The 24,366-nt window shown below is 35.9% G+C and overlaps 1 protein-coding gene across 2 annotated transcripts in view; it reads left to right on the top strand.

Moving 5' to 3' along the window:
• Positions 1-5,709: 5,709 nt before the first annotated feature.
• The window catches only part of CLHC1 (clathrin heavy chain linker domain containing 1), a 42,900-nt gene continuing 24,243 nt past the window's right edge, over positions 5,710-24,366 (top strand). The window contains exons 1-7 of one of the 2 annotated variants that reach the window (XM_044660667.1): positions 5,710-5,892; positions 8,713-8,900; positions 16,184-16,317; positions 18,213-18,414; positions 18,515-18,630; positions 19,037-19,121; positions 19,911-20,017. In XM_044660667.1, coding sequence (XP_044516602.1) covers positions 5,710-5,892; positions 8,713-8,900; positions 16,184-16,317; positions 18,213-18,414; positions 18,515-18,630; positions 19,037-19,121; positions 19,911-20,017 — 1,015 coding nt within the window. The remainder of the gene's footprint in view (positions 5,893-8,712; positions 8,901-16,183; positions 16,318-18,212; positions 18,415-18,514; positions 18,631-19,036; positions 19,122-19,910; positions 20,018-24,366) is intronic. The other variant, XM_044660668.1, reaches the window with a different exon arrangement.

Genomic DNA, 24,366 nt, shown 5'->3' with positions numbered 1-24,366 from the left:
GATGCTTTACAGTAGGGAGAGAATTGAGGCAGGCAGACCCACCAGAAGGCTATTGCAGTTGTTTAGGCTTGAGATGGTGAGGGTTTGCACCTAGGTGATGGCAGTGTCAAAGTAGAGAAGGGAGCAGATATATAATGGAGATGTTACGAAGGTAAAATTGAGACTTTGACAAATGGTAGTGGGGGGGGGGGGGGGGATGGTGAGAGATAGTAAGAGTTGAAGATAACAGCTAGGTTGAGTCTAAGGGTCTAGGAGGATCAGGTAGGAGACTTGTACATGCTGAATTTCAGATGTCTATGGGACATCTAGTTTAAGATATCTGAAAGGCAGGTAGAGATATGAAATTGGAGGTCAGCAAAGAATTTGAGGAAGGATAGATACATTTGAAAATCATTAGCATAGAGATAGTAATTAAATCCATGGGGACTGATAAAATCACCAAGTGAAATAATATAGAGGGAAAAGAAAAAAGGACTCAGGACAGAACCCTCTGATACACTTATAGTGAGAAAGCTTGATCTGGTTGAGGATCCACCAAAGGAATCTGAAGAGTGGTCAGATAGGTAGGAGGAGAACCAAGAGAGGATGGTGCTCCAAAAACCTAGAGAGAAGGGGGCAGCTGGGTAGCTCAGTGGATAGAGAGCCAGGCCTAGAGATGGGAGGTCCTAGGTTCAAATCCGGCCTCAGACACTTCCCAGCTGTGTGACCCTGGGCAAGTCACTTGACCCCCATTGCCTACCCTTACCACTCTTCTACCTTAGAGCCAATACACAGAAGTTAAGGGTTTAAAAAGGAAAACAACAACAACAACAAAAAAAAAAACCTAGAGAGAAATAAATAGTAAAGAGAGGTTGATCAGTAGTATCAAAAGTTTCAGAGAGGTCAAGGAGAATGAGGATTGAGAAAAAAGACCATTGGACTGGGCAATTAAGAGATTGTTAGTAACTTTGGATGGTGCAGTTTTGGTGGAATGATTAAGTTAGAAGTGAATTGGAAAAGGTTAAGAAGAAAGTGAGATTGAGAGAATGTGGAAGCACCTAGTATAGATGACTTTTTCAAGATGTTTAGTCACAAAGGACAGAAGAGATATAGAATGATAGTTAGCAGGAATGGGAGGATCAAGTGAGGAAAGAAGGGCAAAAAGAAAAGGAAAAAACACAGTCTCTGCTCTCAAGGAGCTCACAGTCTCACAGGAGACAACATACAAACAACTATGTACCTATAAGATATATCTACAGGGTAAGTCTTCTTTTCAAAGGTGAAATTTTAGCTAGGATCTGAAGAAGACTAGGGAATCCAGGAGGGAGAGAATTCTAGACATGGAAGACAATGAGGAAAACATATGGAACTGAGAGATGGAGTGTCCTGTGAAAGGAGTAGCACCTAGATCACAGAATACTTGAAGGGAATAAGGTATAAGAGGAGTTAGTAAGGTAGGAAGGGGCCAGGTTACAGTCTTTAAAAGCCAAATGCAGGATTTCATATTTGATTCTGAAGGTAATAAGAGAATCATTCAAATTTATTGAATAGGGAGGTGATATGGCTAGAACTATGTTTTAGGAAAATAAATTTGACAGCTGAGTGAAGATTAGACTGAAGAATGGAATGGCTTGAGTCAATGATACCAAACAGAAAGCTATTTTTGTAATAGTATAAGTGTAGGGCAGCTAGATGGTGCAGTAGATAAAGTACTAGTCCCAGAGTCAGAACTATTTATCGTCCTGAATTCAAATTTGGCCCCGGACATGTGCTTGTTGGATAACCTTGGGCAAATCACTTTACCCTATTTGCCTCAGTTTCCTCATCTGTAAAAGGAGCTGGAGAAGAAAATGGCAAATCACTCTGGTATCTTTGCCAAGAAAATCCCAAATGTGGTTACCAAGTATCGTTAGATATGACTGAAAATGACTGAGCAAGAGGCAGCAGCAAGGTGGTAGTAGTATTAGAGAAGAGAAGGGAGTGAATGTGAGAGATGTTACAAAGCTGGAATCAATAAGCCTTGCAGGTGGATATGGGGATTTAGTCAGAGGGAAGAGTTGAAGACGATATTAGGAGGATATGGTGCTTCTTTCTCTTTCCAAAATGGTTGGACTAATTTATAGCCCCACTACAGTATATTAATATTGCCTGTCCTGCCATTTTTCTTATAGGACTATGATGGGCTTTTATGCTTATCCTTTATATTTTTCCTTGCTTCCATCTTCTTTAAATTATTTTTAAAAAAATCTAAGTTGATAGGTAAGTTCCCTGTGCATTCATATTGCTCTCTTCAAGCAAATTTTGTTTTTCATCCTTATTGGAATTATTTTTTCCTAATGACTCCAAAATTTTATTTTTGAGAACTTATCATACTTCCTGACCTGATTGACTCTAATATTTTTCGTTCATGAGAACCTTTGTACCCCTCTACTGAATTCTCTGAAATTTGCCATCCCCAAGTTTAGAGTGCATTTTAGGCTATACTGACTTTTCTATCCTTCTTTATAAAAAATTATAACATGAAGTGATTAATTCCATCCAATTTTCTCTTCATTTCCACCCTGGCAACAAAGTTCTTATTTAAGAGAGGATTTTTCCTTGTTGGTTCCCCCATATTCTGAAGTATAGAGTTATTAAGACAAATAAAGAAATTATAAACTACTATGCTTTTAGTATTCAGAAAACTCTAAGAGATATTTTTCTATATAATTGAAGTCTTTTATCACTTTTGTATCATGCTTCTAGGTCAGACTTCTTGCTTGTATCCGTCTGGTTTATAATATACTCTTATGACAAAATTGCTTTTGTTTACATCTCTATTCATCCATACTTGGGTGCTCTCCATTATGTTTTACTGCTCCGGCTCCTGGATTTATCTATATGAATATACCTTCATATTACAGTGTTGCCCCTTTCCCCTCTTTTATCTATTCCCTTTCTTTTTAAAAAAGCATAAGTATCTTTACATATAACAATGTAGTATGCAACAAAACCAATACATATGATTTGTTATAAATATGTAATAAATTATAATAAATATGCTTATCCAAGAGAAATAAATTCTCATATTAGCTAGGTCTAAAAACCTATGACTCATTCTTTTTCCTCCTTCCCTCCCTCTTCTCCAAGAAGGCAGGTAGTATGATATAGGTTGTACATATGTTATTTATATAATACATATTTTCCTGTTCATCATGTTGTGAAACAAGACACACATTGTTTATACAAGAAAAAATTAATGTGGAGAAAAAATGAAGAATGATATGTTTCAATCTGCATTTGGACTGTATTCCTTCTATGACAGTGGATATCCTTTTTTTGCCTTGAGTCCCTTGGAGTTATGCTGGATTCTTGCCTTGTTGAAAATGGTTAAGTCATTCACAGTTGATCATCATATATTACTAGGACAGAAGGGCAAAAGCTGGGTAAATGGGGTTAAGTGACTTGATCAGGGTCACATACAGCTAGTAGGTGTCTGAGGTCAAATTCGAACCCAGATCTTTCCAGAGTGACATATTCTAATCATAAGTCTCATTTCACTAAGTTTCAGTTGTACTTTAAGTCAAATTGGCTTCCTCACATTAGGATCAAGTAGTTATTTTCTTGATAATATATTTTGTGTATTTGCATACAGATGTTTGAGGCCATGGGTTTTTTGCTTACTCCTTTCTACTCCTATAGGTATCTATTCTTCATTCTCTATGGTAGCTATTCTTTATGATGTCTAGGTTGATATATATATATTCCATTTGCCAAAAGGCTAACTCTTTTAGAGGTTGGAGCACTTGGAGCCCAGCATGCAGAAACCTTGGGACTTTAAAGGTATCCCTATATTAAGTAATAGTAGAGAAGAAAGGAAAGAAGAAATGGAGTTGGAAAACAGTGGTGGTTCATCTCCCTGCTTGAGGAACATGGACCATTGCTATGAACAATCCTGCTGCTGCCATGGCTCTGACACCCGTGTTTGTCTGTATTGACCGTAGGAGGATGTGATTCTGTGAAGGCCTGGACCCTGATCTTGACATAGAAGCTTCTCAGCCATGGAGGAACTGATGTTGCTTCCTTGCTTTGGAGCCCACAACAACTCTAGTGGCAGTGAGGAGGCCTCTCTGAGGAGGATAATGGTTTGAAGAAGTAGACTAGGGAGTCTGATCATGATTGGGAAGTTGAAGGGTGCTCCCTGGTAGAGGGCTATCCCTCTCTCAGCAGGAGTCTGAATACCAGCGTCCAGGGTTAACTGTAACCCAATTCAAGAAGACTAGCACGAGAGAAATGGGGAGGAGGAGGCAAGCCTTGGAAACAGCCTCTTGTCCTTTTTTTTGGTAGACTATATTTGGCATCTTGATGGACTTGTTCAATAGACTTATCTAGGGGGGTTTGCCTGGAAACCCAAGTCATTGAAAGCAAGAGCACAGAGAACTGTGATTTCTCCCTTTTGATTGATGACTCAATAGAGTTTGTCTTGGTGATTAAAAAATTTTTTTTCTTCTCCCTTTTTAGTTTAAAATCCTTTAGATTATATTTTCGCAGCAGCAAGAAAACATATTTTCTGCCATGAGACCTTTCCTGATACCCTCAATTGTTAAGGAACCTCAGTTGCCCCAAATTACTTTTGAGTATATTTTGTATTTACTTTTATGTGTACAAATTATGTTCCCCCATAAGCTCTTTGAGAAACGTCTATCCCACTCTTATGATAGATGTGTATTTTTCCTGGCTTACTATTTAGGAAAGCCCTGCTCTTTGCCTTACCAGCCACTATGGAAACTTTGCCACCCTCCTGTACCTCCTCATCTCTCATACCACCTTCTTCCCCATACTCCTAACCTGAGCCATCTACTTTTTCCCTTTTGCTTGGGGAACAGTAATCAAAGTACTACTATCATTGCTTCTGGAAAAGATATATCAATTAAATCACCTATGGCTCCATAAACCTTTCCTGTGATTTCATGAACCAAAGTACCACTCCTTTATATAATGCCCCCCACTAGAATGCGAATTCCTTTGGGGCAGGGACTATCTTGCTTTGGTTTTTGTAACTTTAACACTATATTGAGTAATTTTAATCAATTATTTAATCAATACTTTTCATTCATTATATAATAATTGATACTGCCAAAAATTTGCTATTCTGTGAATAAGCTGGTGATAAATCTCTTTGAACTTTGTTTGACTGGTCCATAGGCACCAGACCTGCAGTTTATCACTGGACCTGTCCTTCATATCTTGTTAGTTTGGTAGGACCCTCTAGATCAGCATTGGTAAACCTTTTAGGGATCATGTGCCCTAACTGCACCTTCAAGTTGCCTGTGAGCCCGAGCATTACCCCAGAGAAGCAGAGGGAGGAAGTACTTGAATTGGGTGGCAGGGTGGGACACATGAAAAATATTCTCAGGTGCTGTGGAGAGGGGAAATGGAGCAGCCCACTCTGGCATGCCCAGGCATGCGTGCCATGTCTTCACCAACATGGCTCTGAGATTTTGTGGCTTAGAATGAAATACTTATTGGAAGAGATCCATATAAAATATTTTATTTTACAAATGAATATTTTAATTTTTTGACATGTTCTGAAACAAATTAGAAAATTGACATTTATTTATATTCCTGTTTACTCAGCTTTATTTTGATGACTTTTTTCTTTCAGGGTTTGATCAAAGTGTTGACTTTATTGCAAAACCAGGATCAAGGTTAAACTTTTATCTGGGGAACAAGTGCACAGAGTATAAAGGAATGGCTGTTCACGAGATTACAATAAATAAACATGCAATTCTCCCTCCTATCATTAGTAATTGTGATAAGGAATTTTTGGAAAGAATGCAAAGATATATAATTGTAGAAACTGAAAGAGTGGGCTGTACTGAAGAAGGACCAGCCGATGAATATTTCATCATATACCGAAATGTATTTGACAAGGTAATATAGTGCTTTAAGAATTTAAAAATTCATGAGTGATAGTATGAAATTCTCCTTCTCTCACCTTCCAAATGCTATACCTCTTTCAGGTTACATTTCCACCAAGAAAATAATGTAGTGTTTCTGGAAAGGATGGATAGGGAGAGCAATAAGTAGTATAAGTGTTAGTACAATATTAACATCTTGTTATCTCAACCTAAGTCCAATAATTTCTCCATTGAATAAATCAGTTTTGATTCTTAGACTAGGACCTGGTAATATAGGTCAGATACATTTTGACTATTTTCCTTGAAAGTATCACCTCTGGCATTTTTCTGTTATCAGTCTTTGTCTTCTGTCAGAAACAAGCTCGAAAACAGGAACATAATGTAATTTTATTGCTGACATCTTGACCTAATTTTAATCTAGAGATTTAGAATTGTAGTTTATTCAACTGAGAGAGTTCAGTTCCGAACCTGACCCCGATTGCCTAGCTCTTACAATATTTTGCCTTGGAATTGATACTTAGTATTATTACTTCTAAGCCAGAAGGTAAGGATTTTCAAAACAAACAAATAAATGAATAAATAAATTAAAATGATCACTGTAGAGGTATGGGGTATAGAAAGAGGTTTAGCAAAGAAGATATTAGATCATAATTGCTTGTTGGACAGATTTGGCATTGTTCCCTAGGCTCTTGGTTCTATCTATCTTCTTTGGAAATGATGGGCCATTGCTAAGGCTGCTGCCCTGTCTGATACATTCTCCTTATTTCTGCCTCTGGAAATTCCTTTCTCCCTTCAGTGCTCAGGACAAGTGCCAACTCCTTCAACAGATTTTACTGATCTCCCCCACCTCCATCTGCGAGGGTGTCCCCTGAGACAATTTGGTACTTATCTATGCCTGAGCTGCTTCCTTGTTTGTGAAGGCAAGGTCTGCTTCATTTTGTTTTGTATCCCCCGTACCCAGCATAATGGAGTAGGAGATGGAGACAGGGCCTGTGAGCTCTTTAGCAAAGGAAACTCCCAGATGAAATCTCCTTCCACTCCCCAATGCTGGTCAGCATCTTCTATGCCACTTTGTATAGTCTTAGAGAGTACCTTGGGGACTAAGAAGTTAGTTGGTTTGTGCAGGGTCACAAAGCCTGTCATTGGCAAGACTTAAACCCAGATCAGCTTCATTCCAAGGCCAGCTTTTTTATCCACAATGTAACATTTATTTATTCATACACATATATAAATTTAAATAAACAAAACAATTTAAATTAATATATAACATGATCAATATTATTAATAATTATTTATAGATATAGTTATAATTTATAGTAATTATAATAATTAATAAAATAAAAATAATTTAAATAAAAATAATATATGAATTAAAATATTTTTTTAACCTTACCTTCTGTCTTAGAAGTAATAATAAGTATCAGCTCCAAGGTAGGGGAGCATAAGGGCTTGACAATTGGGGGTCAAATGACTTGCCCAGGGTCACACAGCTAGGAAATGTCTGACACCAGATTTGGCCCCAGGTTCTCCCAACTTCAGGCACGGTGCTCTTTCTACTGTAATGCTCCACAATCTACACTAGATACTCCATGATAAAAAATTAAATAGACTAGCTTTTACTTGGCCTAATACTGACTGATCAAGGAAAACATTCTATGTAGTCAGGATAGTATTAAAGAAAATCCCATATTTTAAAAGTCATTATTATCTTGTGTCACTATTACTTAGGTGCATTTGTCATTTATCACGTATTGTACAGTTGGATAGGATATCAAAGCTGCACATGGTTGACTGTAATTATTAGACTGAGTCAAATTTTTTTTAAAAGGAGTTTCTGAATTTGTAGGAGCAATTTTTACCTGCCTACTACACACAGACACCATTTTTACACAGACTTGTAAAATAACTAGGCACAGAACCTGGTACTTTTTAGCTTTTTATAGTTAGGGTCCCAAATACAGAATTTTTATTTATTTATTCAAAAATTATACTCTATTTTGAAAAGGAAACAACTCCTTCTGAATTTACAGATAAAAATACATCATAAAACAAAAATTAGGGGGGGATAAAATAACAAAATCCATTTGAAAGATACAATAATGCTTTCAGATCTCTCAAAATTGAACACATTACAACACTTTGGCAACGACTCAGGAGTTTTTGGCAAAGGCAAAAAAGAAAACACCTTAGGGGTTGTATAGTTTATCTAATTGAAAATATAGCATTGGAAGTATTTTTAAAGTTTGTTGTTGTTGTGAAAGGTCCCAAATCCTAAACATCCATGAACAGGTTTCAGCAGTCCCAGCACTATACATTTCAATAAAAATATTTTAAAATGTCTTTGTAACAGCTCCAGAAAAGAAAAATCCCACTAGGATTTTCCTTTTGCTTTTTATATGTTTAATTTAATTTAATAAAATGCTACTCTTTGGGGAAAAGCCAGTGTGCTTCATAACTGAACTTTAAAATCCAGAATTAAGAAAACTTACTTTCACATTAGCTTTATCTGACTATAATTAAAGTGTGTCCAGTTTCCTCCAGCATATTATAAGATCTTTAAAGATAAGGATTGTTTTTATCTCTGTCTTTTCATTTCTCACGCAACATTCAATAGTACTTAGTCAAATGGTCTGCCCACCAGGTACTCAACAATGATTGGGATAAATTCAAGATTCCAGTTGTAGTTTAAGTTTACTAAATGTTTATCTGTAGAATTCTAATTTTAATAATCTCATGTCATTTCAAAGTGATCTATGATGCTGTTTGCAAGGCTTTTGTTTTATGTTCTCTCAGAATGAATTCAATACCATACTCAGGAAAATAATGTTTTCAGATAATAGAGCATGTCACCGCATACAAAAGAGTTCTTACTTCAATCAAACAAGAATATGATTCCTTCATTGAGACAATAAAGAAGGGCCAAAGAAATGCACTTTATCTTCATGGAAAGTTGAAAGTTCTAGCAGCAGAACCTACAACATTGATATACCACAGGAAAAGAGCAGCCCAACTAGAAGCAAAGTAAGTACACTAATCTAGATTAAAGGATTATAAATTAATGATTGCATGATAATTAGACTGCTGTAATAGGGAGATTTTTTTTAGGTATTTTATAAATATATATTTTAAGTGTGGCCGCCAGGAATCAACAATTCAGATTGATTCCATAATTAAAATAGACCCAAGTCAGCATCCAGTTTAAGGTAGTTTATTTACAATTAGGAAGGTAAGAGGTAGGTAATTAGGGAGAGGGAGAGGCTGATCCAGGCCTGCAGCGGCCTGGATGGAGAGAGAAGGTTAAAAGGCTAATTAAACTAGGTTACAAGCCACAAGACCTTAGAAATCAGAGAGGCTATAAGCCTACTTAAGGCAGAGTTCCTTGGCCAAGGAAGTCAGCCTAACTTACCCACGTGACAATTCAGAGTAGAAGCATTCTGAGGTCTCAGCTGAGCATCTTCAGCATCAAGTCCAAAGCTGGAACTCCTGAACTCCTTCCACTCCTCAACTCACTCTACAGGTTGTAACCCACGTATTTAAAGAGATAGCGTCTCACGTCATTTCCTGTGGGCCACCTCTAATTCAAGTGGGCCAATGGCAGCCTCTACACTGATTTTGGACTGCCCAAAGGGCAGTCCCTTGTTCTTGATTTGATACTTATTGTCACATGTGGTTAACTTATCTCCACTCCCTTGAGGGAGGTGGGGATGATATAATCTAGATGCCTAGGGTAAGTAGATTTTTGACTATGAATGGGCTAGAGTTAATTTCATTTACACAATCCCCCCTGATAATCATTGGGTGCCTAGTCACCCCAAGTGATCATTTTACATAATCATCTTATACCCACAAAGGTCTTCTAATTACAATAGTTAGAGGCAAGAATGGGAATGGAAAAGAGAGAAGGCAAAACCAATGTTTGCTAAGTGCATTGACAAGAAACCAATTGGGGGCAGTCCCCTATTGGTACAACATGTACATTTAAAGTAGCTGTTCAAAATCCATCAGTCCAATCAGTTGTATCCAAAGTTCATTCTGGATCTCTTGATTAAATGTAGATTCTTCAGGCATGTCTCTGCAAACAGTTCATTCTCTGGATTAAGGAATCAGCAAGTTTCTTTTCTCTGAGAAATTTTCTCGAACAAAATCAGAAAATTAAATCTTGGATATAATAAAAATACAATTAAATCTTGGATTTTATAAAAATACAATCCCCCCTGACGTGGGTATTTAAAAAGAAATACCCAGATCAGCTCAAGATATATGGTTGAGTTATGGGATTGTATGAGTAAATCCAAAAGAAAAAACAAAAATATAAAAAATCAAATAGAAGAAAATTGAAACTTTGGGAAAAGAAAACATTAAAATCAAAATCAAAGTATCAAAAGCTATGTATATAAAATTTTTGAATAAACAAAATAAATTTATAACAGGCCCTTGTATTAGGTCCAATTTATATAATTTCCATCCTACTAGTCTGTAGGACATAATGCAGTAATACTGCACTTACCCATTTACAGCTAAGACTACAGGAAGTTGCCATTCTATAAGAGAGGAAAAAGAATCAGATTTAAATGCAAGGGAAGTGTCTGTCATTCCCTTCATTCTCAGGAATATCTGGGTGAGCCAGATGATAGCCAACCTGTGGTACCTGACTGGCAGTGTAGTTCGGAGAGTCCTACGTCTTAACATATGTTGTGTCGCAACTTCGATTCTTACACTGAGTTCAAGTCCTTAGTGTTGGCGTGGGAGTACCTCAATCCCACCTGTATATGTATGATGTCTTTGACCTTGTGCTCTTTGGCACTGTGCAGATGTTCTCATCAATCCCATTGGATTGGTCAGTCGGTCTCCATGACCTTTTGTTTTCTTAGCACTATTAATGGCTCATGTGTTTCTTTCTCCTGGAATCAGACAGAAGCATTAATCATAGTCCCATAACATTTAACAATATATGGCAAGTTCCTGGAGTCTAAGGCCTTGTGAGTAAGCTGTAATATTACAGCAAATACATATATATTAAAATTATAGCATTGCAAAAAATTAAGTGATTATATGTACTTGAGTACATGAAATGAGAAAAAAGAAAAAAATCAATTATTCTATTAAAAGATATTAGGAAAATCAATAAGAAAATTAAAATAAATTCAGGGAAAAAATCAAGACAAACCAATGTGATTCCAAAATTAGCATCCATGAGTCTATGAACATCTCCGATGCAGGTAACAGGAAACAGTCAATCAGGTTCAATAGAAGATGCCCTCTTTACATGTGAGCAATGAATCCAAGAGTCCTTTTCTCCAATCTTTATAGCTGTTGGGGTGGTTAATAAAATTTCAAACAAGCCATCCCATGAAGGCTGGGTTGCCCCAGTGCGCTGGAAGTTCTTTGTATACACTTTGTCTCCTGGGTTCAGGTCATGAAGTGAAAAGTCTATTGGTCCTGCTTGTACTGCAGTTCCAGATTCATGGAGTTCACGCAGTCTGTGTTGCAATTCCTGTATATAGGAAGCAATAGAAGTATCTCCTCCTAATAGTGATGTATATGCAGGAGAAAAAGGCTTAGCCTGTATAGGAGGATGTCCAAAAAGCATCTCATATGGTGAGATGTGTAGATCTCCCCTGGGTCTGCTTCTAAGATAAAATAGAGCTAGAGGGAGAATTTCAGGCCATTTTAGGTGTGTCTCAGTACATAATTTGCCAATCATGGTTTTAAGTTCTCTGTTCATCCGTTCAACTTGGCCTGAGCTCTGGGGGTGATATGGTACATGGAATCCCCAGACATGACAGAGTGGTTTCTCTACCTTTTTGCTAGTATTACATTTGATACATTTGATTTCTCAGTTCTTATCTATGTCATGAAAGTAATACATTCTATTTATCGTACATATATTTAAATTAGAGTGAATTTAATTTATTTTGATTTTGAGAATTTTGTAATACCCTTTAAAATAAGGTGAGGCATTATAGAATGCTATAAAACCAGTTTTGGGAATCATTGCTTTAGGTAGGTAATTTTTCACATACACATTCACATTTTACTTATAATTCTGAATTTTTAATCTAGATGTGTGCACAGGTTAAACATATAGTTGGGTGGTAGAATACTCATTCTTTTTTAAAAATTAAATGAAATATTTACTTTTTTGAACCTGACAATACAATTTTTAATAGTTGTTCTCTGGTATTTTGTAGTCCATGTTCTCTCCCTCCCTTCCTCTCTGCTCCCTACTCCCCTAAAGGCAGGTAATATGACATAGGTTATACATGTGACATCATGAAATATATATTTCCATGTTCATCATGTTGTGGAAAAAAGAGACACATATCGCTTATGCAAGAAAAAACTCATGAAGGTGACAAAGAAAAAAATGGTATGCTTCAATTTGCATACAGACTATCAGTTTCTTCTGTTGGTGGATAACATTTTTTTCCAATTTTTGTAGAGACAAGACAATTGTTATATGACATTTTGCAATTCAGATTCTTTCTCCTTCCCTACTCCTCTTTGAGGCAGGAAATAGTCTAATAAGAGTTATACCAATGCTGTCATACAATACATATTTTCATGTAGAATAATTATTCTTGAGAAATGTTCTCAAATTAATTCTTTTGAGGTGATCTGGAAAATTGCCAATAATTTGGCTTTGTAGGAAATTTCATTTAGAGATTTATTGCAGGAGGTAATCTGTGGATTCTTTTAATTTCTATTTTACCCTCTTGTACAAAAATATCAGGATAGTTTTCTTTGATAATTTCTTGTAATATGATTTCTAGGAGCTTTTTTTTTTTTTTTGCTCATGACTTTCTGGTAGTCCAATAATTCTTAAATTGTTTCTCCTTGTTATACGGTGTAGTATGGTGCTTCTGTAAGATGGGCGTGACAAGCTGGCCCAAGATCCCTAGATGGTAAATGGATCTAGGCTGAGTGAGGATAGGGATGCTTAGGTGGCCACCAAGGTGTGCTGGTAACCACCAGGGCTTATGAATGTTCAGCTCAGCTAAGCACTTGACCCCACAAACAGTGCCCAAGCCAAAGTCATCAAGTGAGAAGCTGTATATTGTTCACACAGCTCCTCTGGTTACTTGGCTTGGGGTTAGGTTAGAGGATAAAGGTTTGTAGTAAGGATAGTTATTGGTATTGGGTTAGATAATGCCAAATGACTGAGATTTTGGTATAATCCCCTTTCCTCTTTGGCAGTTTATTCACTTGCTCTTGGAATGAAATCAGTCTTCACTTGAATCGATTTTCCAAGAACAGTTGTTTTTTCAATGAGATATTTCATATTTTCTTCTATTTTTTCATTCTTTTGTTTTTGCTTTATTGTTTCTTGATTTCTTGTGAAGTCATTAGCTTCTATTTAATTTTTAAAGAATGAATTTCTTCCATGACCCTTTGATCCTCCTTTTCCATTTGGTCCATTCTGTTTTTCACGGAACTCTTTTCTTCATTGGATCTTTTGGCCTCTTTTTCTAGTTTACCAATTTTGTTTTTTAAGCTGTTATTTTCTTTTTGCATTACTTTTATTTCTTTTCCCCATTTTTCTTTGACCTGTCTTATTTGATTTTTTGAATTCTTCCAGTGCTTGAGACCAATTTCCATTTTCCTTTGAAAGTTTTTTACATGTTGTTGCTTGGATCTCACAGTCTCCTATTGACTCTGTTTTGCTTGTTTTCACCACAGACATTTTCTAGGGCTAGGTGTTTCTTTTGCTGTTTACTTTTTTGCCTGTGGACTGGAAATTCTGAAAGTTGCTGGTTCTGTATCCTCTGCTGTTGGCTTGCAGGTCTCTGCACTATGAGCTACTTTGCCCTGGGGCTAGGTCTTCATTGTAGTGTAGGCTTAAAAGTGCCCAGCACTGTGGATTTCTGGGCTTCACTGTGGGTTGGTGGTGCCAGAGCCTGGGAATTCAAGGGGTGGGTCTGGGGAATGAGGTACTCTGTTGTTGCTGTATCCAGGGTCCTGGGATACTGAAGTTGGTCTATGCCCAGTCATGAAAACTGGTGCAATAGGTGGGAAGTAGTCAGTCAGCACTTCTCTGTGTGCAGTTTTGCTTCTGGTTCTCCCTTACCCCCTGAAAATAAACTCCCTCTGCTTACCTTTATTCAGCAGGAGAGTATAAGAATGCAGTTTGCAGGCCCAGAGCCCTGGCTAGAAACTCAAGCCTCAGGTGGGGAATGGGAAGCTAGTAGATGGAACTCCAACTCCCTCTCCCTTTGGCAGTTTAGGACTCTGGGATTTGATCTAACTGAAATGATTTTGGACCAGTAATGGTTGCTTATCTGATAAGCTTTCCAGGGGTGAACTTTGTATTAAATGGGAATAACTTCACAGGAAATTGATGACTTTACCTGTTTGATGTTTATCCCCTAAACAAGAATGAGAAATTAGTTCAGGATGTGTTCAAAGCTGATTCCTATCTTTCAAGATCTCAACTGTCCCAGAGGCTGGCAAGATGGAGTATGGCTTTGGTAAAGTATGTATTTGGCCAATAAAGTTTATCTCAGGATCTCTCACACCAACTGCCTTAGATTAAATAAGGATTTAATGATCTTGAAGGGAAAGGATTGATAGGTAATAATAGGAAATAGGGTAAGGCCAAATCTGTCTAAAGCTCTTAGTTGCTGACAGGATGACTTCTCTCCTAATGGGGCAGAAGCCCCACACCAGGATCTTGTTTCTTTCACTTTCTCACAAGCTAATCTAATTATATATAAACTAAATACTAAAGCAAGATGGTTTAAAGATAATCTTGATTGGAGATCTGAAGATATTGAAGTTCAGGTTGAAATTGCTGCTAGTTGATTTCAGCAGTAATAAAATCAGGATCAGTGTGACAGTCTTATAGATAATCAGTGTGGGAAAAGCTAAATTCCACCAAGCTCTGCTGATCAGAGTTATGCTAGGCCTCAGAAAGCAGTAGTGATAATAATTATCCCACTTCCCTCATCCACCCAGCACCCCATCCCAGAAAAGAGTGAAAGTCACTCAGCTTGGGGTGCTGAATATATACCCACATTCTTAATTGCTTTTAACTGTCCCTCTCTTGGGGTTCTATGGGTTAATTTACCCCACTTAAGATTCTTCCAGCTACAAGAGCCACTTCACTCTATCTTGCTGTTGGTTTTTGACTCCTGTCATTTTGAGGTGCTTTTTAAAGAATGGTTTGAAAGGATTGTCAGTGTGGTTTCAGCTTTTTGCTGCTACTAAGCCACCCTTGGCTCTCCCCTGCCCCCTTCCCTGTAAGAAATTTCAAATCAGTGTTGAAAATCTTGAACCAGTCTACAAAATTTCCTTTGTCCCCTTCTATACTTAGCAGTGTCATAGAGGGACATTGCATTTGATGGGCAAGAAGCCTGGATAAACTCATTGTTACTGTCATGCTTAACTGTGTATTAACTTTATTTAAGAAAGGAAAATTTTTAAATGAAAATCTGGCTTGTGAGGCCTGACTTCTATATCCACATTGATGTTAGAATGGCAGAAAATAGACCTGAATGTGCTAAGAATTCTGTACTCTTAGTAACTGTGAGTACTACAAATATGAAATCTTTATCCAGAGACATACAGTTGGAAAAGCTGAACTATATCATTACTGAGATTCTCACAGTGAATGAAACCAGATTTCACTGCAAAGATGGTAAAAGTTATTTCACAAATAGGATTAGGTTAAAGAAACAAAAGAAAATACGGTCTTGTGAATTCTTCTGACAAAAGACCATCTTTTCGTATTAATGTGCTCTGGCAATGCTATATGGCTATGAAATTACCAAGGCATCAAAATGTGACTCATCTAAAGGACGAGAGAGAGAGAGAGAGACAGAGAGAGAGACAGAGAGAGAGAGAGACAGAGAGAGAGGCGCATATTGTGGGCAGGCAGAGACTGTAGTTTGTGAATATATAATAGAAAGGATTCTATTTATTTAAAGTTGATTATATAGTAGATAAGCATATAAAGCAAAAATAGTTTTAGATTGTAATTTTGACTATTTAGAATTTTGAGCTTAGGTTATTAACTAATATATGCTTGAATTCATTAAAATTTTATTGTATTGGAATCCTCCCCATTATGAAATTTCATTAACAATTATAATGAGAAAAAATGAAATTAGTTCATTTTTCACGGCACCATTTAGTGAACACCCACCTACCTGAAATTAGGAACCAAAACTCAGGATAACTCAGAATAAGATAATAATTCAAAATAAGTGTAATTATTTAACCCATTTTTGCTTAACTAATTCTCATGATCCAAAAAGTTGAGTCATTTGAAGGAAATGGAAGAAATCTTTTTTTTTTTCCTTCAGGATAAGGGTTATTAAAGCAAATTCTTTGAAAATTCAAATGCAACTAAGTAAATTAAGACAACTTAGGAGAAAGTGCAGTGAAGATGAAATAAAAAATCTCACAACTGTAGTAAATCCTGCAAGGCCCATTCCAGGTAGGGTATTTTACTTACTGTCTTAAAGAAAACAAGAGATATTTTAACTGTTTCCTTTTATAACATGTTAAATTCAAATCTAGACCAAATTCTTTTTCACTTAGGTTTATCCTGGGTGGGTACTGACTTTTCTTTTAAAAAGTATATATTTGCTTAATAAGGACAAATGTTCATTTTATGTAACATATTCTAGGAGGAAAAAAAATATTAGAAGACATGGAAAGAAATGTATAGTCTTGTTGGTAGAGATAAAACAGAAACCAATGAAACTAGAATAGTACTGCATACATTGTGGGAGAAATGTCTGATTTTGAAGTTATGTTGTACTTAACCCCCTTTTTCAGTATTATATTAACTGTGAGATGTCATATTTTAAAAGAATCTTGATAAACCTATAAAATAAAGTATAAGATTTCTCAGGCCTATGAGGAACCTTTTTTATTTTTTTACTTGGTGATGACAGCATGTCAGAAAAGGGAGCAGAGGTTGTTATAAATTAATGATTTTTAGAATTTCTAAAATATTAACTGTAGAACAAAAGGGGAGGGGTCTGTTCCCAAAGACCCTGCTTCCCATGGATAGCAACCATGAGAAGGGGACAGACCAAGACAGATGGCAACAGGGAACAACAGAGGAGCATCCCCTCCCCTTCTACAGTTTTGCATTCTACTCAAGGTCCCCAGGCCACCTACAGCTAAACTTATAAAAAGTTTTAGACTATGGGTAGAGAAAAAAAGTACCCAGCCTTAAAGAGCTTGCAGTCTTTTTGGGAAAGAGACATCCACACACATAAATAAGTAAAACATATATACAGAATGGAACACAAAATAATCTCATGGTGCAGGGGGAGGGGTAGAGATTGGAAAAGGCTTTGGGTAGGAGGTGGCACTTGAGCTGAGCCTAGAAGGAAGGCAGAGATTTTAAAAGGTGAAGATGAAGAGGGATCCGTATTCTAGGCATGAAAGATTCCTGCTGTGGAGGCACAAAGATGAGGGATGGAATACTGTGTATGAGAACCTATATGTTATAAAATATTTATATCAACTCTTTTTGTGGTGGAAATTGAGGGGATATCTGTTAGTTGGGGAATGACCAAACAAGTTGTGGCATATGGTTGTGGTAGAATATGACTGTGTGAAAAATGATGAGCAGGTTAATTAAAAAAACCAATATGGAATTATGTTTATATGAATACATGAAATTATGGAAAGTGAAATGAGTAGAACCTAGAGAACATTATACACAGCTATAGAATTAATGTTTGAAGAATAAGTGAATGTTCACTTCCAGAGAAGTAACTGATAAATAGAAATACAAAAGATAGTTTATATATACTTTTTTTGGTCAAATGATGTCTCCTTTAATATATGGGGTCATTAGGGAGGTAGAGACCTGAGAATTTTGATGTAACCAACATATTAATTCATTAAAAACACTATAAAAATCAACTATTGATATTATTGTTTTTCTTTTCTCAGCATTACTCTTATATTTCTTTGTATTATGTATATTTTTCATTTCTTATAATGTAAAACCATTGCATTCATGTTACAGTTTGGATTATTCCCAAATTATGGTACATATAGGTTGGTTGTTTTTGAAACTTATTTTCGAAATATAAAATCACCCTTCCATTACAGATATGTCGTTAGTCATGATGGATCATTTTTCAAATATATTTCTGGTTTTTATTTGTTGACATTTTATTTAACTTTAAAAAATTAATTAATGATAATCCTCTGGGGTCTTTTTTCTTTGCCTTATTGTTAATGCTGTTATATCATCTTTTATATGCTTTAAAAAATTGAAGTTTGATTAATATCTCTTAGACTTGCTATTTTATATGATAATGCTTCTATAAATAGCTTGTGTAATTTTGTTTTCTGTTCCAATAGGCATGACCCTAGAAGAATCTGTTGATTTAGATACTCTTGATGAGTACCTTATTCGTCTCGAAGAAAAATATGAAGAAGTTAAAAATTACTCTTTGGTAAAATACATTCCACATATGAGAAAGACTGACTTAGATGAAGAAACAGTCCGGGCTTTACGTAGGCGAGATGAAGCAGAAGCACTGAACAATGAATTACGGTTTCGGTATGAATTTATTCTGTAAAGACCTTGAAATATGTAAAACTGCTATATTTATATTCACATGGTTTGAGACTGAGTACATTGGTTATTTTTATCTTCATAGTCATAGAAAAACAGAAATGGTTTCAAATGCATTTCTTTCCTGGATAAAATCTGACATGAGCGTTTCTTTTCAAGACTTTGTAATCCAGCTGAGTAAAACTCAAAGACTTTTACAAGGTAACTCATATTTTAAAAATAACTTATGTCATGGAAGACACAACTTGAAGGCAATGACTTGATAATTTATAATCATGAAAAGCTTAGGAGTGGGCTGAAAATATGCTCAGAGGCTGCAGAATTGAATTTTGCTCTGCTACCAGTGTTATGACCACTGAATATATTGTTTTTTAACAACTTTCAAGTAATCTACCAAAAAAATAGTTAGGAAGGAGGTAACCTGAGGATTGATTTAGATTAGTAAAGAAAATGGTAGGAATTCTGTAGCACTGATGATGATGATATGCCACAATTTTGCATGAAATCCTTGTGTTAAATATATCATTATTGAGCTATACTTAGGAGATGACAGGTTTGCAAGGTTAAATGCATCTGTAAACATCTCTGGGTGTTTCTAATATTTCAGATGATCAAACTCTTATTGAGGAATTACTTGAAGAAGATCCACACAAGGCCAAGGAAGCTGAAGTATTACTTGACTACATTGAAAGGCAAATAGAATTAGCTCATGTATAGCAATTAATGAGCTGTTCATTTTCTAGCTGGCAAATTATTGTTTTATAAAATATTTATTTTTAAAAATTCAGTACAGTGAAATTGGCAGTCTTAAATTTTAGGTTTTTCTGGATTGACATAATGTTAGTACAAAATGAGCTGCTTTTGTTTTGCATCTTTCAGACCTTTCTCCAAGCCCCAAGCCATCCAGGATACTACTGTACTGGTTAATGCTGCTGCTTTTCTCATGATCCCAGGCCTTAGATACCTTCACTTCTTTTTCTTCTCCTTTTCCTAACTGTACCATAGTCCAGCTTCTAACCTCACCATTCAACTGAAACTGTTCTGTCTCTAAATATGTCAAATCAAGTGACTTCTCAATCTTTTTGATCTCTTTTCAGCCTTCAACACTGTAAATCACCTTCTCTTCTCATTAGGTTATTATGGCACTAGTCTTTCTTTCTTGATTCTCCTGTCTATCTTGCTGTTACTTCAGTTGAATCAGAGAGTGATTAGATGACTTGTCCAGAGCTACACAGCTAATAAGTGTTTGAGATAGAATTCAAACTTAGATCTTTTTTGACTCCAACATTCTCTTTACTATGCCACCTGTGAGGATTAGAAACATAAAATGAGACCACTTAGATATTATCAGAGTAATACTAGAATTGTTTTTGTATATTTTATCGTGTTATTTCCTACTTTATGCTTAATCTGTGTCAGACCATTTAATGAGTATCTTTTTATCTGGGGTGGGGGTATGTGGATGTTACAAAATAAACTAGGTTCAACGAATTGTTCACAAATGGTGAATATGAGTCTGCAGCTATTTTTGCAGTGAACAGTCCTAGAGGAATTCTTCGAAACATGGCAACAATGAAGAAATTTAGGAGTAAGGATTTCTATATGATTTTTTCGGGGTGAGTGGTGGTGTGGGATGGGAGGGGAATGGAGGGACCTGTATTACATTGGTAGAGAGAACTCCCAAAGAGGACACTATGAATGCAAGTTATCAGTTTATGGTGCTTGAGAGGTCCCTGGGGCACCTAGAAGTTTAGTGACTTTCTCAGGGCAGTCTATAGCTATTAGAGAAAGGATTTAAACCAAAGTAGAGTCACTTCAGTACTGGATCTCTATTCACTATACCTCATGCCTGTCATGAGAAGATCATATATGCATAAACCTTATGAATTCCTTTTATCCAAGAGACAGCAATGTCTCTTGGATAAAAGCGAGTCACTTAACCTTTTTATATCTAAGCTCCCTCATTAGTAAAATGGGAGGATTGGGCTGAAGGATTTCTAAGGTCCTTTAGAGAGTTGAGTTTTAAATTTTGGAGATCTTAAGGTAGGTAATGTTCAGTTTTTAAAAAGGAAGTCTTGATCTGATGTATTTCGTCTTAAAGAACCTATGTAAAACTAGATTTAATTTGACATAAAGTTCAAAGGTAAAAATTTTGAGACAATATATTAATATATACAATTTAGTCATTCCTTTACAATATTTTTTCCAATTACATGTACAAACAATTTTTAAACATTTGGTTTTTTAAAATTTTGAGTTCCATATTCTCTCCTTTTCTCTCCCCTAATTGAAAAGGCAGAAAATTTGACATATATTTGATATTTTGAAGTAATGCAAAACATATTTCCATATTAGTCACATTGAAAAAAAGAACATAGTCCCAAAAAACCTCTTTTCAGTTCTTTCCCTAGAGGTGGATAGAATTTTTCTTCATAAAGTCTTCAGCATTACCTTGCATCATTGTATTGCTGAGAATAGCTAAATCATTCACAGTTTATCATCATAAAATATTGCTGTTACCGTGTACAAGGTTCTCTTGTTTCTGCTCACTTCACTTTCTGTCAATTCAGGTAATTCTTTCTAGGTTTTTTGAAAGTAGCTTGCTGCTCATTTCTTAGAGGATAGTAGAATTCCATCACAATCATATACTCCAACTTGTTAATGGGCATCTGCTCAATTTTCAATTCTTTGCAACCACAAAAAGAACTGTTACAAATATTTTTGTATATATAAATCCTTTTCCTTCCTAAAAAAATTTTTTTGCATATAGACCTAGTAGTGGTATTGCTAGGTTAAAGGGCATGCAGTTTTATAGCCCTTTGGGTATAGTTCCAAATCGTTCTCCAGAATGGTTGGATCACTTCACAACTCAACCAAGAGTGCATTAGTGTCCCTATTTTCCTACATCCCCTCCAGCATTTATCATTTTCCTTTTCTCTCAGATTAGGCAATCTGAGATGGTACCTCAGAGTTATTTTAACTTGCATTTCTTTAACTAATAATGATTTAGAGCATTTTTTTCATGTAATGATAGCTTTAATTGCTTTACTTGAAAACTTCCTGTTCCTTTGACCATTTATCAATTGAGGAATAACTTATAGTCTTGTAAATTTGACTCAGTTCTCTAGATGTTTGAGAAATGAAGCCTTTATTAGAGAAACTTGCTGTAAAATTCCCCCCACCCCCAAGTTTTCTGCTTTCTTTCTAATCTTGGCTACATTGGTTTTCTTGGTACAAACGCTTTTTAATTTAATGTAATCAGAATGACACCTTTTATCTCCTGTAATGTTTTCTACAAAACAAGATTTGGTCATAAATTCCTCCTTTATCTAAAGATTTGATTAGTAAAATATTCCAAGCTCCCCAGTTTGCTTATGGTATTTCCCTTTATATCTGAATCATGGATTCCATTCTGCTATCTACTTCCATTTAATGGATGAGTTCATCCTATTCACATTCACATTAATGATTTCTGTATATTTCCCTCCATCCTACTTTTCCCTCCTGTTTATTCTTCTCTCACTTCTTTCATCCTTTTGTTCCTCAGAAGTATTTTGCTTCTGATTACCACAATCTGTCCACCCTTCTATCAGCTCTCACCCCCTTTCTCTTATCCTCCTCCCCTCCTACCTCTTTTTAAGGTAAGAAAGATTTCTATACTCTACTGGGTGTATTTTACCTCTGAAATAATTCTGATGAGAGCAAGGTTCAAGTGTTACCTGGTACCCCTCATACTCTCCCCTACTGTAAATACTCTTTAATGCTTCTTTCATGTGAAATATTTTCCCCCATTCTACCTCTTCCTTCCCCCTTCTCCTAGGACATTCCTCCTTTTCACCCTTTATTTTTATATTTTTCAATATCATCCCATCATAGCCCTCTAACTCCTTCTAACTGCCCTAATAATGATAAGGTTCCTAGGAGTTACAAGTATCAGTTTCCCATGCAGGCATATAAACAGCTTAACCTTATTGAATCTCTTATGATTTCTCTTTCCTGTTTACCTTTTTATGCTTCTCTTGAGTCTGATATTTGAAAGTCAAATTTTCTATTTAGCTCTGGTCTTTTCATCAGGAAAGCCCTCTATTTCATTAAATATCCTTTTTTTCTCCCTGAAGGATTATATTAAATTTTGATAGGTAAGTGATTCTTGATTGTAATTCTAGTTCTTTTTTTTATTTTTATTTTATTTTAAACCCTTAACTTCTGTGTATTGGTTCCTTGGTGGAAGAGTGGTAAGGGTAGGCAATGGGGGTCAAGTGACTTGCCCAGGGTCACACAGCTGGGAAGTGTCTGAGGCCAGATTTGAACCTAGGACCTCCCGTCTCTAGGCCTGGCTCTCAATCCACTGAGCTACCCAGCTGCCCCTAGTTCTTTTGCCCTGTGGAATATCTTATTCCAATCCCTTCAGTCTTTTTTTTTTTTTTAAACCCTTGTACTTCGGTGTATTGTCTCATAGGTGGAAGATTGGTAAGGGTGGGCAATGGGGGTCAAGTGACTTGCCCAGGGTCACACAGCTGGGAAGTGGCTGAGGCCAGGTTTGAACCTAGGACCTCCTGTCTCTAGGCCTGACTCTCACTCCACTGAGCTACCCAGCTGCCCTCCCCTTCAGTCTTTTAATGTTGAAGATGCTAAGTCCTGTGTACTCCTGACTATATCTCTATGATATTTGAATTGTTTATTTCTGGCTGCTTGCAGTATTTTCTCTTTGCCCTGTGAACTCTGAAACAATACAGACATTAAAAAAAGTTTTATAAATAGTGTGCATCCTGTTGCAACTGGCCTGTACTTTATTTTCTTTCTTTCAAAATTCTTCTTTCAAAAGAATTTTTTTTTACTGGGATATGGGCCTTTAGCAATAACCTTTCTTTTTTCTTTTTTTCATTTTCTTATTTTAAAAACTCTTTTCTTTTGTCTTAGTGGCAGTTCTAAGGCATAAGACTAGCAAGGGCTAGGCTGTAGGAGTTAAGTGACTTGCCCAAGGTCAGGCAGGTAGGAAGCATCTGAATATAGGATCTTCCAACTCCAGCCTGGCACTCTATTCACTGTACTACCTAGGTGTTCCAATAATCTTTCAGTACTTTTATTCTTTCATAGATCCACAATCTTTCTTTCCTCCACTGGTGAAACTGTAAATCAGTATAGCCATTTTGAAAAGCAATTTGGAATTACGTAAATAATATGATTAAAATGTCTATACTATTTGACTTAGATATTCTATTACTAATCTTTACATTCAAGAAGGCCATTGATAAGAAAGTCTCTATCTCTAACTCTATTTCTATCTCTATCTCTATCTCTATCTTTATCTATATATGAGTGTGTGTGTGTATTTTTTTAATACCAAAATGCATCACAGCACTTTTCTGCAGTAGCCAAAAATTGAAAATAAAGTAGATACCTATTGATTGGTAAATGACTAAGCAAATTGTACATGAATGTAATGTAATATTACTATGGTGTAAGAAATGGCAAAAGTGATGAATACAGAGAATCATGGAAAGATTTATATTAACTGACAAAAAGTAAAGAAAGCAGAGCCATGAAAACAATATACAAAATGCCTTGGGACTGTTTAATTCATGTTGATAGAATTGAATAGAGTTGAATAAGGATATGGAATAGAATAGCATATTTTTAAAATGACAAGCAATTTCAACTATCAACTCATATCAATTGTAGATCTAAATTGGAGAATAATGTCAGATCTGTCTTGAAAACTGAAGTACTTAATTCTTAAACTACAAAATTTCTTCACGAATTTTATTTTTTCTTTCACTTAATCTATTTATAATGTTATTTTTAAAAGTTTTGAGTTCCAAATTCACTTCATCTGTCCAATTCCTCCCCAAAGCATTGAGAAGGCAAGCAATATGATACCCATTTTATATGCAAAGTCATGCAAACATTTTTCCTTTATTGATCATGTTGCAAAAA

This window comes from Gracilinanus agilis, chromosome 2 (assembly GCF_016433145.1).
Source record: "Gracilinanus agilis isolate LMUSP501 chromosome 2, AgileGrace, whole genome shotgun sequence".
In the NCBI taxonomy this organism is placed as follows: domain Eukaryota; kingdom Metazoa; phylum Chordata; class Mammalia; order Didelphimorphia; family Didelphidae; genus Gracilinanus; species Gracilinanus agilis.
This window is presented reverse-complemented; position numbering and strand designations above follow the sequence as displayed.